The sequence below is a fragment of the Quercus robur genome, chromosome 4 (genome assembly GCF_932294415.1).
Source record: "Quercus robur chromosome 4, dhQueRobu3.1, whole genome shotgun sequence".
NCBI lineage: Eukaryota > Viridiplantae > Streptophyta > Magnoliopsida > Fagales > Fagaceae > Quercus > Quercus robur.
Genome location: NC_065537.1, coordinates 84379361 through 84398192, shown reverse-complemented (window position 1 = coordinate 84398192; position 18832 = coordinate 84379361). Strand labels below are relative to the sequence as shown.

At 36.1% G+C, this 18832-nt stretch overlaps 1 protein-coding gene across 3 annotated transcripts; it reads right to left on the bottom strand.

The window, feature by feature from the left end:
- Positions 1 to 2158: 2158 nt before the first annotated feature.
- LOC126724093 (beta-glucosidase 17-like) lies at positions 2159 to 17986 on the bottom strand. Of its 3 annotated transcripts, XM_050428304.1 has the most exons (13): positions 17855 to 17986; positions 17685 to 17754; positions 15657 to 15715; positions 15464 to 15539; positions 6647 to 6724; positions 6490 to 6571; positions 6073 to 6325; positions 5581 to 5696; positions 4702 to 4919; positions 4372 to 4403; positions 4134 to 4236; positions 3946 to 4054; positions 2159 to 2823 (listed from the first exon to the last, which is right to left on the bottom strand). In XM_050428304.1, the coding sequence occupies exons 1-13, from the start codon at positions 17978 to 17980 to the stop codon at positions 2610 to 2612; spliced, it is 1536 nt and encodes a 511-aa protein (XP_050284261.1). In that variant the 5' UTR covers positions 17981 to 17986; the 3' UTR covers positions 2159 to 2609. The 3 variants fall into 3 exon arrangements, with proteins under 3 accessions (XP_050284261.1, XP_050284263.1, XP_050284264.1); XM_050428306.1 differs by lacking the exons at positions 15464 to 15539; positions 15657 to 15715; XM_050428307.1 differs by lacking the exons at positions 2159 to 2823; positions 4134 to 4236.
- Positions 17987 to 18832: the final 846 nt, after the last annotated feature.

The window sequence follows — 18832 nt, the reverse complement described above, 5'->3', positions numbered from 1 at the left end:
AAGTCGTAGAATATTAGGTAGCAAGAATGTTGGGTGCATAAAAGTTTCCCCATATCATCTTTTAAGTACTTTTCACCACATGGAAAGCCCAAGGAAAAGAGAATGAGAATTGTGGTTTGGAGGCTAAGATGGTTTTTTCCTACAAATTTCTGGGTTCTATGGGGAAAATTTTGTAAGTGAGCTTGGATTGTTTGTAGTAAAGCCCATGGAAAGTATCATAAACCCAAAAATTTATTAACTGACAAGCCAAACTGAACTAGGCAAACCAGATTGCTCTATATGATGCAAAATATTTAATCTTCCTAACGTCCCACAAATTTTTTTGCCCAAACTATGAGTGTAATGTTGCATATATCGGAAACATAATATACTTTTTCCTATAGACAATAGCACATCGCTTTGAAATAATATTTTCGTTGAGGTTATGATGGGTGTGTTTTGTTTGGTCAAAACTGAAATTTGAAAGGGGGAAAGTTTGTTACCTTAACAAATCGTTGGAAACTGTTTTGTCTAATCTATTAGCATCATATTGGAACACAAATTAATCCACATAAATGGGCTAAAATCCTTAAATGTTAAGCTAATATATAAAATTAAGTTTAGTTCATAAAAAATGATTAAGAGGCTAGCTTTAAACACTACATTAACCATCATAATTTAAAATTCTTGTATATTATCGTTTTGTATGGACTTTTGTTAATATGACTTCCCTATTTTGTATCTTTTCTTTTCTTTTCTTTTTCTCTCATTTGTAAGGGAAGTGAAAGTCTGAAAACCTAGACTTTAAATGTTTTCACTCTCATTTAATCATTTCTCTTTAAGGATAAAAATATAATTTTAGAAGATAAAAAAAAAAAAAAAAACTATTCGCATATCTCTTAGAACTCTTCGATTGAATAATTAAAAGATAACTTTGTATCTGTAAGGTTGAATTTATTCAATCATGTGTTGGTTTTATTCTGTGCCAAATTTGCTTGTAATTTAGCAATTAGATACTTTTTATTTAGGTGGGATTTATGTAAGAGTTGTATGTGAGAGAGTGTGAAGAAAACTCAAGATGAGTGCAGTCAAAGGAGTCTCGTGATTGGATCTCGCAATTGACAAGTCGCCAAAGTGGCACACATGTGGAGCATGTAGGGGAGCTAAAGGGTCACGACAGCTGGAGTACTATATAACAAAAATTCCAGTCTGACCAGGCAGATAGCTCACAACTCAGACTCGTGACTCGTTCCAGTCGCGAGGTTGAGTCGCCAGAATGCCCTGTATGGATGAAAATTGATTTTTCGCATTCCTCATACACTCTACTATAAATACCCTTATACCCATGAAATGTAGAGAGTTTCTAGAGAGAATTTTAAGAGAGAAACCCTAGAGAAAAACAAGATTGACTCATCCACAATCTTCATCATTTGACTCTCCAAATTCCTCTACTCTCACATTCTCCATTGACATATCCTTGAGAGGTGCATTTTGCCAAATTCTTATCTCACCATACTCATATCAATAAGGAGGTGTTTTGGTGCTTGGGAAGTAGTTTAGAAAGGACCAATTTACTTGGTTGATGCAATGGGCTTATTGCGGGATCCGGGAAGCTAAAGAAGCCATTGTTCGGCGTAACCTTGTTGGAGCAAGAAGCTTGGAGGGCTTAGGTGCACTGGGTAGATTAGGCTTGGAGGGTCTTCTGTTATTCATGTATCCCAACTATATTCTTTAGTAGATCATTTACTGCTTGGAGGGCGGCGGAGAGGTTTTTCGCCAAGGTCTTCGATTTCCTCTTCGATAACACATCGCTATGTTATTTTTGTATTTACATATCTCTTCCCTTACTCTTTACCTTTTAATTGTTACTGTGTTTGTAATTATTTATGGTTTAGAGTGTTCTACCAATCTGGTTATTGCTTATATTTCATATTCCGCACATATACTGTTTGATCATAAGCTTGTGTTGGTAATTTTATAATTGGGAGTCTAAACGTTCATCAGTGTTTTGTACACTAATTGAATTTTCTGTATCCAATTATATCACAAATAAAACAATAACTTCAAACTTACTATATATTTTTTTTTTTTTTTTTTTTTTTTTTTTTTCCTTTTTTTCTAGTAAAAAAGGTAGAAAATATTATTAGAAAAAAGAAGAAGAAAAAGATTATACAACAGGAGCAACAAAATATTCAGCATAGGGGAGAATATTACTTAAAATGATACATAGGCCAGGCTTGCAAATTCTTTGTAGATCATGGACTCTCACATTTGCTATGTAATTACAAATGGAAATCCCTTTTGCTTTAATTTATTAGCCTCTTGAGTCTTTGACCTTCGGCTCACTTGTCATACAAGACCATCATCAATATTATGATTTGAAAAATGGAAGGTACAAGTTCATATTTCTTACAAGGGTCTAATTAATGTATGCCCTTTTGATCATCATCCATTTTGAGAAAGTTTTTATAGAAAATTGAAAAAGTTGTCAAAATAGCGTTAATCTCTTTTTCATTTTTCTATAAAAAGTTTTATAAAATGGCTTACTAATATATGTTCTAAGGGTACACATTAGTAAAATCCTTCTTACAATTATAGTAAATACAATAAATCACTTACTTTAAATTTCATTACTGATCAGAGTACAACAATGATGATACTCTCGTGGTGAGATTCTCCCTTTGAAGGAATTTTTTGAACCATAAAGCAGTATGTTTCATATATCTTGTCAACCCATTTTTGTAATCTATGTAATTGATGCCAAACAGATATGTATAGCCCGATTCCCATTCGAAGTCATCAAGAAATGACCAAACATAGTATCCCTTAACGTTGATTCTAGCCCTGCAACCAAAGCCTCAATTACTGCTTAATATCTTTGACATTGGAACTTATAGATAATTAAAGCTATGCCATTTATCCATATCTTTAAGGCAATGTGCAGAAAAATTTTCACAATTTTAATGCAAAACATGTTTTTGGTCTCTTGTTAATTTACATTTGCAATCTTGCCTGTGGCCTTATTATTATGGTTATCCATTGTTACCTATCAGAGATAAAACCTTGAAAAAACTTCAATTGAGGCCTTAATATAAAGATGTGGAACTTTCACTCACAAGTGTGCGTGTGTGCATAACAATTACTACGTGACGCAAAACAAAAGTGTAAAAGAAATAGTTCTTGTTGGAGACCCTTATCATTCACAAAGAAAAAAAAATAAAAAATCAAGAATCCACGAAAAATAAAGAATCCTCAATTTCATTGAAAATGTATTGTTCTTTTTTCTTTTACAGATTGCCAGTCTATTCAAAGGCTCTAAAAAACTTATTTCCCAAGTAAAGATAATCCTAGACAGATTCTAATGGATATAGTATCAAAATAGGACTCTAATTGAGTAGGAAAGTTTTAAAAGCATTTAGAATCAAGGAAATAAGGTCATATCTTATAAAATTACTAAAACTAATTTAAAACCCCGTGCATATATACAAACACAATTAAAAAGACACACACACACACCATATATATAAATTATTGCCTAATAAATAACGATTGTTTATAGTATTATGTAAAAAGTTGATAAATTTAAAATATTTTTAGCAAGACAAACAAATGGCATTTGAAAACATAATCTTTCAAACTCCCTCTTCTTCTAATTTAGAAATATAATTAGATATACAATTGAGTTTCTTATGGTTCATTTATATTGAACTCCACGTATTTTGCACTAAATTAACTCACTTGACACAAAAATTAAAAAGTTTTGAAGGAACACATAACACAAAATTAGACTCCAATTGAAATTTAATTTGAATTCTAATCGAATTTTCTCTCTGATTGGTTTTATATATATAAATAAATTAATAAATGATAAATATAGACACCTATATTCTTTCTACATCACTACACAATGAATTTTATCAATATATATATATATATATATATGAATGTATATAAATCGATACTCACCTGGTAGCTTTTAAGAGACTTGATAGATGGAGTTGGTGGTATTTTAACCTTAAACTATCATTGAGAGCATCTTGGATTGTCCACGAGTTATTATTTACATCACTAAATCCTGAAAAGAATAGATGCACAAATACATGATTAAAAATTTTTAGTACAATATTTTTTGAGGGAATACAAGATTGTCTTACCGTTTTCTGTAATTATAATAGGTGGATTATTGAAATTTTTCTCTACGTATAGAATAAGTTCTTGAATTCCCCTTGGATAAATGTAAAGCCAGCTAGAAGGGGTCTACAAAATTAACCATTTATGGCATTCTTTACTTAGTAAATTGAGTATGATCACATTCAATAAATTTCAACATAACAATATGAAAGTGCTGTGCTAAGAGAGAGAGAGAGAGAGAGAGAGAGAGAGAAAGATTACCGGTTCACCAATAGGAATGCCATCTTTCTCAGCTGCATATGGCAACAAATTGTGTGACTGTGTAAGTGAAAACCTCATAATTTTTAAGCTAAATAGTTACATTCAATTTCTTGGGTGATATACTTTAGTATCTCCAATTAAATTTTACCGTGTAGTTATACTGTTGTTGGGAAAGATAATCAACACTTTTTGCACTTCATTGATCATTGCAATCATGTTATTGAATTTAATTAAAAAACCAAAGCTACAATACCTACAGAAAAATATGAAGTTTGTATTGTATTTTTATCGTAATTTTTATAATCATAAGGCTGTGGCTTTTGAACTTACTGGTTAGATTTACATGGCTATCCGTTGTGTAACTTAGGTTTACACTACTAGAAGATGTGGAGTCATCTGCATATCTTGCAGTGTAGTAATTTACTCCAAGGAAATCTAGAGACCCCTTTACCATCTTGGATTGTATTACAGTGAAGTTGGGCAGTCGATTTCCGACCAAAGCACGCATGGACTTAGGGTAGTCACCATAAGTAACAGGATGAGCAAACCTAGACAAGTAATAATAGTAATACTGATGATGATGAATTTCATAAAAATAATCACTATCAATGATAATTGGGAAACACACAAGATATTCAAGAGCATTATTGATTATTGTCATTAAAGATACAACCATTAATAGTGTAACTTATCACATATTTATGTAAAGGTTACGTGATATTTTAATTAATTATTCAAACATCAACTGGACTAAACAAATTCATTTCATTTATTTATATCAAGATGAGACGTGGGGAACATGATCAAATTTACTGGTTTTGTCAAGGATTTGGGGTAGTAGATCTCTGAAAAATTGGAATCTGTACAATTATTGGGGATATTTCTAATATTTGGGAAGACTTGTCTTACGTTTGTTATTGTAGTTTTCCACGTACATGTAGCTAGGTAATAGGATATTACATGTATATATATATATATATATATATATAGATGAACTTTGAAACTCCTGTAGTGGAAGACGTTAAAACCTCAAAAACTCTGTTGATGTAACCATAAGTCTGGGTGAATCATGCAAAATTTGGTATTCATGTGTGTGCATAGGTCTTTGTTGTTTCTTTTTCTTTTTCTGTTCTTTGCATGTCATAAATCCTAGCTTAGGTTTCCTATTTCCTCACATTTCTAGCAGAAAATTCCAGTCATAGTACTTACCATCCAAATGCAAAATCAAGAGCTCTAGAGGCAGCCTTGCTACTAGCAATTGTTTGGTACTTAGGCACCATCCAAAACGTTGATACTGTAATTCCAATTTCTCCCATTTGAGAAGCCTATAAAAAAATTAACCCTCTATCAAAAGCATCCTAACACTATATATGTAAATTTGTTTTTTATTCCACTGAAATTGTGTATGTACATATGTATCCATGTATAATTATATTATTATAGGCCAATAAGTCTAATTATACAAAAAAGATTAAAACTATCAAGCTGACATAATACAACTAGTGTACAATAAAAGTGGTATCAATTGAAGACTTATGTAAAAGTAATATTGCACTAATCATAATTTATTATCTCAAAAAATTGTGAAAAAAGTTGTGATTTTTATTTTATTTTTTTATTTTTCATGTTTCTAGCATTGCTCATTATAGATAGTGAAAGCCTTCTAAAATAATTTTTGAACATTCTTGTTTAGGCACAAACCTGATACTTTTTCCTGTACAATTTTACAGCAGTTGCATGAGAAAGAAGGATATGATGAGCTACCATGTAGGGCTCTATCCCTGAGTTCCCAAAGGTGCAGTTTCCTACATAGCTAGAACATCGACCTGGTGCTATGGTACCAGTTTCATACCCTTCACTACTGAATGTATTTGGCTCGTTAAAAGTGGTCCAGAGCTTTACTCTATCACCAAATTCCTTAAAGCAGAAGTCCGCATAGTCATGATAGTCATTGCTGATTTATTAGAGGATAAAATGACTGTTTTGTTAAAAACACATCCAACAAAAATTTGTTGAATAATGTAACATTGATAAAAATTACACGAAGTATATCTCTGTCTGTCTCTCTCACGTCCCTGGCTATTGCCTAATCAAATGTTGATGGTATGTCAGAATTACACAATGTCGATGCTCAAAAATCCATCATACTCATCTTCAAGTGCTTGTGGAGTGTCCCAATGAAATATACAGGGTTGTATACCTGCTCATTATTCTGAAATTAGGAAGGGACGTACCAAAAAAGAAAAGGTTGGGATGAAGGGCAAATGAAGTTTACCTTTATATAGGAGCTCATTAATGAGTTCATTATAGAATTTGACTCCTTGCTCGTTCACTCCCCTGCTAAGTTTTCCTTCTATAAGACAAAAATGAACTTCATTTATTTATATCATAAATATCATTGGTAATGTCCTTTTGAATATATACTACTGTCAATTTTTTTAAGACATTCTTCACTCTCCCTATATGTATGTGTGTTAAAAATACTTTTTTTTTAGGAAACCTATATTAAAAATACTTAGTAATCTCAAAAAAAAAAAAAAAAAAAAAATATCATTGGTACTTTGGCAGTGACAATATAAACAGCAAGAATTCTTATCCTTAGTTTTTTTTTTTTTTTTTTTAATTATTATTTTTTTTTGGGAATGACATAGTCAATTTAAATGTGATTCACTAATTGCTACTGAAAGTTCAAAAACGTGTACCAATACACTTTTGAACGTTTAGACCCCCAAAAATTAACTTAACCAACACAAGCAATATGTCAAACAACAAGTGTGCGGAAACTTAACATATGCTATAATCTGAAATTGGTTAAACAACTATCTAAGCCATAACAAAATAAACCACAGCAGATAATGTAAAGGCAGAGATAGAGAGGAAGGAAGATGCAAACACAAAGATAACACCCGATGTGTTATCGAAGAGGAAACCGAAGACCTCGGCGAAAAACCTCTCCGCCGCCCTCCAAGCGGTAATCAATCCACTAGAAAATATAGTTGGGATACAAGGACAGCAATAGACCCTCCAAGCCTAATCTACCCAGTGCACCTAAGCCCTCCAAGCTTCTTGCTCCAACGAGGTTGCGCCGAACCTTTTTCTTTTCTAGCTTCCCGGATTCCGCTACTACACCGTAGCATCAACCAATGAAGATTGGCTTCTTCCTAACTGCTTCCCAGAACTCCAAACGATTGTCTCACAGAGATGATAATGGTGAGAACCAGGTTTGGTATAATGCCTCTCAAGGTTTTGACAATGGAGAGGAAGAGAGTGAGGGAATTTGATGAGACTCTAAGGTATAGATTGTGGGTGAAACAATCTGGTTTTTCTTTAGGGTTTCTCTCTCAAAATTCTCTCTGGAAGCTCCCTTTCAATCGTGGGTTAAAGGGGTATTTATACTTGAGTGAAGAGGAATGTGAAACGTTAGGTTTTTCCAAAACAGGGGTGGCTCGCGGCTTGACCTCGCGGCTTGACCAAGTCGCGAGATCCAGTCGCGAGTTAACCGTATGGCCAGTTGTCCTGTTTTGTCATGTAGTGCTCCAGCTAGCATGACTGTTCATCTTCCAGCATGCTTGGCACGTGTGCAGCTTCTGGCGACTTGCAGCCGCGAGTCCACCTGCGAGTCCCAGCCGCGACACTCTGTTTTCTTGCACACTCTTGAGCAATCTTCACTCTATTTCACTCACTATCCTTACAACAATCCCACCTAAATACAGGGTTACTAAATGCTGAATTACAAGCAAATTTGGCACGGAATAAAGCCAATTAGATGGTTGAATAAATTCAACCTTACAATCTCCCCCTTTGGCTATTCCGTGACAAAACCCTAAAACAGACTCTAGACTTAACATGTGAGTTGGGAACAGTTGAACAAAACTCACTCACACCTAACTCTAGAAGCTGTGAAGCACTTGAATCATATGAACATAAACTCCTGAAACACAACAATACACCATGATCATTGTAAGCAGAAAAATATAAATGCATATGAAACAGGCAGAATGTGATCAAGCAAAGATGGAGTTAATAAACAAACCATGGCTTGATCAACCAAGTGAACACCACAAGGTAGTGATCACGGTGCTCATTCACACTTGGAATGAACACAAGAACATACAAGTTAACAAGCACAAGGCAAGACACTTGTATGCTCAACACTCAACCAATGCATAGCACACAAGGCATATGCATCTAGGAACAATCCTACAAGGGCACAAGAGTGACAGTACATAAACCAAAATGCAGAACATTTAGATTAAAGTACTGATTTCAACATAGCATAAAGGCTGCACTTAAGCAAGGTACAAACCATAAAGCCTACAAACTATGCATAAAACAATAACCCTAAAAGCTTACAAAAGCATATGGGTACAAACCAACAAATACCTGAATAACATCATCAACATATATTAAAGTTTAAACCAAGAGTATATGAAATGAGTTAGAAACAGCTATACACCAAAACACAGTGTATCAAAACCATAAGAACCATAAGTTTAGAAGATAAGACTAAAAACAAAAGTATGTCAAAAGTATGTGTGTACTCCCCCTATCACTATGCACACTTCCCTTTGAACTTTTCTCCCCCTTACTGAATGCTCTCCCCCTTTTTGTCACGAATAGCTAAAGACTCTCGTCTAACTTTCGTTGAATCTCATCTAGCTGATTTTCCATAGTCTCGAGGCGCATTTGGACATGGTTGTTTGTGGAGTAGAGAAGTGCCACAAGCTCATCAACGCGTTTCTGAATATGCTCAAGTACACTGCCAACTCTGTCAGTATGAGAAGCAGTTTGTGCTTGCGGAATACCAGCCGGTGAAGCTTCAGGAACAGCACGTGATGCAGATGTGGTATGTGCAGGTGTCTCTGAGTCAGGGGCAGATGAAGTAACCGGAGAGATGTGAGCACTTCTTGGTGATTTAGAGGAGTGACTTCTGCTCGCTTGAAGAGTGAACAAGGAAATGGGACGTTGACGAGTCAACATTTTACCATCTGCAGGAGGAATAATGCCAGCACTAAGAATGAGTTTCATGACGAGACTGCAAAATGGAATGATTCCTCGAGCTGTAGATCGACACGCGGTCTTCCTCAAGTTGTAGTAGATGTGAGCACATATATCAATGGGGGCTCCTGTAATGAGGTCACACAGAAATATAGCTCTCCCAAGATTGATGAATGTAGTGTTGGACAGGGGGTAGAGATTGGTGAACATGATCAACTTCAGTGTGGTCAGCTCAGGTGCAAACTTTGCGGTGCTGATGGAAGTTCCTGCACTGGATACCTCATGATCGTGGCCTAGGATTTGTAAAATTTCTCCAACCTCTGGATTTCGTTCATCATAGGGAGTTAAATTCACATTCTGAGGTCTGGTGATGCCGAGAAGATCTGCGATGGAGTCTGGGGTAACACAAAACTCTGTTCCTCTGACCCAGAAAATGAGGTTTGGTCCAAGATCAGTTGCATTGGAGAAGCATTCTTTGACCAGCTCATCCATTGGATCATCAAAGTTTCCGAACAAGTTTGCCCAGTCTCGTTTCTCAAAGATTCGAGGGATGAAAGTAGTCCCTAAGGTGTTGAACTCTACTGCCCGTTCCACTATAGTGGTTGACTTGTCAAACACATTTGAGTAGGCGTGTGAGTTAAGGGGAACTCTGAATCTATCCTCATTGGGATCTTGAGATGCCTGAGATGATAGACGAGTTCTTTTAGCAACTGGTGTTGCTGGTTCGTCAGCAACAATGTCTTTACCCCTGGAAGATCGACGAGACATCTGCAAGAGAACAGACCAACAGAAAAGAACCAAGCAACAAAACCCCACAAAAAATTGTCAACAAGATTCAGTGCAAACAATATTTCAATATATAAACCCAGACTGAAGATAGTGCAGACTCAACCAAAACTTCCAACAACACACAGAAGCACAAACTAATACGTGTATCAAACTTGGTAAAAGTGCACCAAGACAAAGATAGACGACACAACTGACAAAACTGTCATTGAGACAGGTTAACTTGACCATGATATGCAATAAGATACAGCATTTGAACATTTAGAGCAGATAACATAAATCACTCCATCAGAGGCATGAACATGGGGAAAATATTTCAAACATGAAGGAACCAAACATCCACACTGAAGCACGTGGATGAGAGACATACATTATGTTATCATAACCACTCAGTGACCAAAACCAAACACCAACATCAATATTCAGGCAAGTGTAATGAGTAAGTCAAATAGACACCAAACCCATTTCAGAAAAGATTCTCAGATTCAATCATAGGCAAAAATCAGAACAATGAAATACACATTGTGACTGCTCAGCATGAAAACAGGTGAGAACAATATCAAACAAGACACTCCATACCCATTACACATAGAGATAAGTATAACGAATACAGTACCAGTTCAAACAGTAACAGAAATATGCAGGAAAAAGAAACGGAGATTGAGAAAGCAAAACCCATACCTTTTCTTGATGATTTGGATAAGAAGCGAAGCACCAAAGGGGTTTGAAAAAATGGATTTACGAAGAGTTTGGGAGGAAGAACAGTTTAAAGAGAAGATGAACAGTTACAAAAGTTCGAGGGAAAACTGAAAGAGGTTTAAAAACTGCTCCTGTTTCTGCAAAACACGCGATTTTCGCGACTGGATTAAGTCGCCACACAGTCGCCAGCTCAAGCTGCCAAAGCACTCAAGAACAAAATTTTGAAAAATTTTTCTAAGTGTTTTTCGCGACTGGAAGGTCTACCCGCGAGTGAGTCGCGAGCTGAGTCGCGAAAATCTCTGAGTGAACCTCGCGACTGGACCTTCCACTCGCGAACAAGTCGCCAAAAATGACCAGCGAAGATGCGACTGTGGCTCGCGACTTGACATACCCGCGACTGAGCCGCCAAAACAGGGCAAAACTGTATTTTTGAAATTTTCAGATTTTTCAAACAAAATACTTTCCAAAAACACCTAAAACACTCAAAAATCTTTTTGTGCTTGAATTAACAAAGATTGAGCATGTGAAAAACACATTTTATCAAGTACAATCACACAAATGAATATGGAATTTATTGAACATAAACTTGTGTGTTGTGTGTGGATATCAACAATGAGATAGTCCTTTGTCTAATGTGAAGCTTCAATGATCAATTCAACCAAGGCATACACAATTAGCACTAGATCATGTGACCAATCTCAGTTATAGAAATATGAATATATGACCTCCCACATAACTTGATAACATAACTTGGAGCTTTTCATTTGACTCCACTAACAATCATAGCATTTGATCTTAGGCAATCATCTCTAACATTTCTCTTTGAAGAACAGGCCTTTGGCCTTTTTGAATGAAACATCACTTTTAATATAAGGTCGCTTACCCTTTTTCCTAGTCAAATACTAGAATGTGCGACAGGCTTTTGCAGCTCAAAATCTCTTTTCATTTGGAGATTTACATTTGGTGAGCTCTTTTTAGCAAAACAAAAATAAAAAGTGGGAAGATATATAGACACAAGTCTATGCATGTTTCAAGATCAACATAACCATTCACTAATCATTCATGACAAGTTTGAAGATCTATTTACAACAATCACATAGATTTCAAGATTTTTCCCACAGTGATATGAGTGCATGAAAACAAGCAATGCTCGAAAATACACACAGCCATTAGCACAAAGGTACAAGGCAAAACAAGTTTTGAGACAAAACACAACAAAGTCAATCAAGCTTTTTGATTTTCTAATTTTTTATGTGATTTTTGGATTTTTGACACAAGAAACAAAAAGAATGATAAAACAAAATTAGGAAATATTCACAAGAGAATAATCAAACAACCAAGAACAAAAAAACAACAAGCATACCAAACAAACATAGTCACAAAGCATAGGAAGTATTAATGCATGGACATGTTGTAATGTTTATGCGTGAGTACCCCTTTTCACCCACACGTCACTTGCGTTTGGGGTGATTTCCTTAAAGGATTGGGTACGGGAGTTAGGGCTTTCAAACCTTCGTGAGAAGCTTTCCAAGCAGTTGGTGAATGCACCAATCATCTTCATCACGTTCATCATTCCGGGATCTCCATTTTGCTCTCTAGATTGATCACCTGCCCAAGTTCTCCTATCAATTCTGGGTCCTCCTGACCTTTGAGGAGTTGCACTGTTCTTTGCTCTCAACTTTTGGCAATTTGGTCGAGTGTGCCCTTGAAGTTCGCAATAATGGCACACATACGTTCCTTTAGGACCTCTTTGTGGTCGTGGACGTGACTTGGCACGGGATTCAGACCTGCCCACATACTGATTACGATGATTCAGCATCCGTTGGTCCACCACATTCTTCTTCTCCTCCACCTCGAGCTTCACACCAGTAAGGTCAGCTACAACTGGATCTTTGGCCTTTACAAACTTCACTTCTTTAGTGACATTTCCAATTGAACTACTTTCTCCGGTATATCCCAGTCCGGATTTGTCTGAAAAGCACTTTTGAGAAGATATAACATCATCTAGCTTCTTGGTGGTGACCCTCTCTATTTTAGCATTTGCTTGCATCACCTCGTTCTCAAGAAATCTCACTTTAGTGTAAGCTTCGGACAGCTCACCATTCAGTGTTTCAATCTCGCATTTGGCCTCCCTATACCGGATTAGGAGACTTTTGTAGTCCTCCTCAGCCTTCTTCATTTTTCTCACAGCGGCCTTGGCTACCCTTGTGTATTCACCCGACTTCTCCAAGAGTGAGTTGTAATTTTCTTGAAGAGTTGCTGTGCTTTCTTCTTCTTCAGCTTCTGATTCTTCAACAATTCCTAGTGAGTCATCATCACTATGTTCTCCAAGGTCTTGAACAAGCAAATTCAACTCATCCGAAGACTCAACATGAGCAATAGTCATGAAAGCTGAATAGTTCCCTTCTCCATCACAGCTCTCTTCAGATTCTGAGTCAGACGAATCTGAGTCACTCAAGGTCGTGGCATACACCTTGCCTTTCGATTTCAAATAATTAGGACATTCCTTCTTAAAATGTCCATGCCCGCTACATTCAAAACAAGTGACACCTTGTGTGGATTGGGATTCTTTTCCATCTTTCCTTTTGAAATCCCTCTTCTCCCTTCCAGAATTTTGGAATTTTCTCTTATCATCAAATTTTCCATTATTTTTGAATTTCAAAAATTTTCTGAAGTTTTTAACAAGATAGGCTACATCTTTGTCAACCACATCTTCTCCCGATGAGCCTTGATCTTCCACCTTCTCATTAATGGTCTTTAGAGTAAGGGATTTACTCTTCCGTTGATTTGGCAGCGACATCTCATAAGTCTGTAGAGAACCAACCAGCTCCTGTACCTTGATGTCGTCAAGATCCTTGCTCTCTTCAATGGCTGTCACTTTAGCACGAAAACTTTCCGGCAGTGATCGAAGGATCTTCCTTACAACCCTTGAGTCCTCCGTTTTCTCCCCCAAGTTAAACTTACTGACAACCACCTCATTTAGCTTCCCATAGAAAGAGTCAAAAGACTCATCCTCACTCATTTTAAGCTCCTCAAACCGAGTGGTCAGCATTTGTAACTTGGTGTCTTTCACTTTCTTCGTGCCTTCATAAGTTGTTTCCAGAATCTCCCATGCATCTTTGGCAATGGTAATGTGAGAAATCCTGTGAAATTCATCTGGAGACACACCACAAAAAATAGCATTTAGTGCTTTACTGTTAGCATTAGATGCAGCAAGTGCTGCCTTATCCCATGTGGATTTGGCTGCCTCAGGTTTGGTCCAACCAATCTCAACAGCATCCCACACGGATTCATCAATAGAGCATAGAAAAGCTCTCATACGAATCTTCCAAAACGCATAATTACTTCCATCAAAATATGGAGGTGCATTAAGGGATTGAGACCTATCCATCTCAAAAAGGGAGTCAAGGATCACACAAATGGTAATGAAACCAAACAGCAGTGTACCCGCTCTGATACCAATTGAAAGTTCAAAAACGTGTACCAATACACTTTTGAACGTTTAGACCCCCAAAAATTAACTTAACCAACACAAGCAATATGTCAAACAACAAGTGTGCGGAAACTTAACATATGCTATAATCTGAAATTAGTTAAACAACTATCTAAGCCATAACAAAATAAACCACAGCAGATAATGTAAAGGCAGAGATAGAGAGGAAGGAAGATGCAAACACAAAGATAACACCCGATGTGTTATCGAAGAGGAAACCGAAGACCTCGGCGAAAAACCTCTCCGCCGCCCTCCAAGCGGTAATCAATCCACTAGAAAATATAGTTGGGATACAAGGACAGCAATAGACCCTCCAAGCCTAATCTACCCAGTGCACCTAAGCCCTCCAGGCTTCTTGCTCCAACGAGGTTGCGCCGAACCTTTTTCTTTTCTAGCTTCCCGGATTCCGCTACTACACCGTAGCATCAATCAATGAAGATTGGCTCCTTCCTAACTGCTTCCCAGAGCTCCAAACGACTGTCTCATAGAGATGATAATGGTGAGAACCAGGTTTGGTATAATGCCTCTCAAGGTTTTGACAATGGAGAGGAAGAGAGTGAGGGAATTTGATGAGACTCTAAGGTATAGATTGTGGGTGAAACAATCTGGTTTTTCTTTAGGGTTTCTCTCTCAAAATTCTCTCTGGAAGCTCCCTTTCAATCGTGGGTTAAAGGGGTATTTATACTTGAGTGAAGAGGAATGTGAAACGTCAGGTTTTTCCAAAACAGGGGTGGCTCGCGGCTTGACCAAGTCGCGAGATCCAGTCGCGAGTTAACCGTATGGCCAGTTGTCCTGTTTTGTCCTGTAGTGCTCCAGCTAGCATGACTGTTCATCTTCCAGCATGCTTGGCACGTGTGCAGCTTCTGGCGACTTGCAGCCGCGAGTCCACCCGCGAGTCCCAGCCGCGACACTCTGTTTTCTTGCACACTCTTGAGCAATCTTCACTCTATTTCACTCACTACCCTTACAACAATCCCACCTAAATACAGGGTTACTAAATGCTGAATTACAAGCAAATTTGGCACGGAATAAAGCCAATTAGATGGTTGAATAAATTCAACCTTACAGCTACCATATTAGGTAAAATGGTAAGGGAACTATCATGGATGAACTTACTAGGAAGTACTCTAGACCATGAGATGGAGAATCTAAAGGAGTCTAGGCCAATTTCTTTCATTAGAGCTATATCCTCCTGAAACAAAGCTAAGTTTTCTTATCAAATTAACCCCACAAAAAAGGGTAAATGAAGAAAGTATATTTCTCTTTTGCACTATGTAAGATGCTCAAGGAAAAGTGAAGTAAATCATACCTTGATATGATGGTAAAAATCTTCAGCTACATTCCCTGTGCTATGGTCCAAAATTTTTTCTATCATGATAACATAAAATTTCTCAGAAACTATCATAACTATAAGAAGGATGTGTGGTAAAAGTGAAATTTATCAACGTGCACGGGCTTTTGGAAAATGCTCCTCACAACTCCATTGGTAGAATGCGCATTCTTTTCACATTTTCAAAACGCAACTTTTTCTAAAAAGTTGCTTTTTAGACATCACCAAATGCATATATTATATTTATAGTTTCAAAAAGTGTTTTTTGGGTTGAGAAAGCTGAAACAAACAGGCATTTATAGATTCACGTGCACATGTAATTTTCCGAGGAGGATTTGATTGTTTCATACTTATCGGTCACCGTTAGAACATTCCCATCAAAGTTTTTAAAAATTTTAGTATTTAGCATTTTAAAAAGTCACTTTATCAATTTTAACTACTCATTTTACAATACACTCAACATCAAAGGTTCTATTTTTTTACCATTTAATTTTAAAAAAATATAAACTACTCATTAAAATAATAAAAAACAACTACACAAACCACCTTTTCCACCACAAGCATTAAAATAATAATATATTTTTTTTAAGATTGGAGCTACAGTGAGCTTTCAAAGATGAAAGCTCACTGTAGCTCAGTTACTATTTATTTATTTAATTTTTTTAAGTTTAGCATGTTTGTTGTAGCTTACTTTTTGGTGCTTTTTGCAAACTTGATGTTAAAATTTAGCATTTATAGCATTTAGCATTCTTAATGAGAATGCTCTTAGTCCTAAGATTTAGAATAAAGACACAATGTAAATGTTAGAGATATGAGAGCTCAGGAGCCTATTGTATTATAGTGTTCCAAACCTTATAGTATAGGAATTTTTTACTTTACTAAGCATACTTATAGGTAGCTTGGAGTAAGTCTTACTATAAATATTAATATATTCTTTTAAAATTTGACTAGTTGATGATGTGCAATAAAATAGTATTTACTGTTGGATATGTTTTAAAATTTAAAAAGAAATATAATAAATTTAATTTTTGGGTAGGTGACATGTGGTGCCACCTGTATTGCTATTGACCAAATTGATGGATATGGTAAGTGAGAATCAAGTCCACCTACCCCAAAAAATTCCTTCTCATTCTTCATAATTTTCAACTCCTTTTTGAAACAGTTTTTACCCTTCCTTAATCTCTTCTATCTTTCCAAAACTCTTGCTCTTCATTGGCAAATATGCCTTCAAAAAGTATCAGTAGACTTTGTTAACACCTTCCAAAACAAAGGTCAGTGTCATGGGAAGTTCTCAAATATTATGATGGGTTTGTTAACACCTTCCAAAAAAGAAATCTTTAAACTGTGCACCTATATAAACAAAGGTAAGGTTTCATTCAAATTATGAAAAAAAAAAAGTGCTATCTGATAGACTGATACTCTAATTTTTCTTATGTTTTTTTTGTTTTTTGTTTTTGTTGTATTCTTCAATCTATTTATATTGGGTATCCAATGATGAGTTTGAAACTCTATTTGTGAGTGCATATTAGCAGAGTTGCTGTTGTATTCTAGAGAGCAATCGCCTGAGACATTTGCACTAAGGGGTCTTCCTAATGGAGGCAAAATCGCTACTTAAGAACAACGGATTTAGTTTGCTTCTACACTATTGATTTTGTTTAATTGATTTGAGCAAATCCTTATTTTACGGTATTGCTATATTATTGAAATTGATTTATAACTTTGTTAATTAATTTGTGCAATCTTTCAAACTATTTTTCCAACATTTACTTGTCTTCATACAACAACTGAATTGTTATTACCATTGTTTACTTGCATTGGTCTCTTTCTCTCTCTCTCACACACAGTAAGAAAAATGAACTCAATGTTAACTTGCATTCAGTGTTCCAAGTCCTATAACATTTGAAAACACAATCCGCTAAAATCATGTGGAGAATGAAACTTGCAAAGAATTAATGTACCAATGAAAACATTGATGCAGAGAGTGAGAAAGAAAAGAGAGTCTGAGACCTGGGTGTGTCGCAGTGAAAGTATCCCATATGCTAGTCCCTTTGCCATCCTGGTATGCAGCTCCTTCATACTGTAAAGGAAAAAGATTTGAAACACCTAACATACTTAATGCAAAAACACTATACATATATGTTAGAGCTGGTAATTAATCATCATTGCTGCATACATACCTGGTAAGCACTTGACCCTGCTCCAAACACAAAACCATCCGGAAAATCACTCCTGCTGAGACCTTCAATGCTAGCAAAAAAATAAGACAGAGCCACAAGGTAGAAGAATAGTTGATGAATTTCCATGTTTAACTTCTGGTTGCAGTGCACTGTTTAGCTCTAACTCCCTAGCTATATAATGTTGGGGGATCATCAAAGTCATTAGGTGATGCACCATATTAATTATTGGAAGTTTTAAATACTTGCATACGTACCCAAATTAAAATCTTTGACAAATGTGTTCTTAGTGTCTCTTTCCTAATCCATATGCAAATTAAAAATAAAAAATATAAATCGTAAACCGATTGTTACTCTTGGTCTATATTAAAGTATTATTTTTGGTCATCTGGATCACATGGCTTAATAAATTAAGGCCTAAATTTGTCCCATAATATAGAATTATTATTACTGGTTGACCGGTTGGGAAGCCATTGGATTCACCAACAGCAGCTGCAAAATGAACAAAGGAAACACCAGCAAATTACAAAATAAAAGCTTTGCTAATTCTAAGACGGCGAGTTAGTGTTGAGTAGTTGAAGTCGTAGCACATTTGGTAGCAAGAATGTTAGGTGCATAATTTTGCACCAAAGTACATTGTTTGGGTATATTTTAGAGCCCTACATAACGAGCTGAACCAGATAAACTTCACGTCTATGGACTTGAATATCCCTAAAGCCCAATCCCCAAGAGTAGATGAAGTGGGTCATGTCAAGCAAGTAATACCTCCCAAACTACATGAACACATATAAAACCAAGGCCAAGTCAAAGCCACCCTTTAAATGCTACTAGCCGATATTCTGTGGGATGCCTGGTGCATTTTCAAAAAATCTATAAGAAATTATCTTATAATCCGTTGGGTTCATCAATAGTATACTATTATTGTTAGTCATGACTAACCTACAAAGTTTGCTAGTAAAACTAAGTTCAAACTAAAACCTA

What these genes read in the sequence shown, in the direction of transcription:
- LOC126724093 (XM_050428304.1), bottom strand. Translation starts at nt 17,980, where the DNA reads ATGGAAATTCATCAACTATTCTTCTACCTTGTGGCTCTGTCTTATTTT. An exon ending in TAATGAGCTCCTATATAAAG is followed by an intron (nt 6,572 to 6,646) that starts GTAAACTTCATT and finishes AATAATGAGCAG; the next exon opens with GTATACAACCCTGTATATTT. An exon ending in AGTCTCTTAAAAGCTACCAG is followed by an intron (nt 2,824 to 3,945) that starts GTGAGTATCGAT and finishes CTTTGGTTGCAG; the next exon opens with GGCTAGAATCAACGTTAAGG.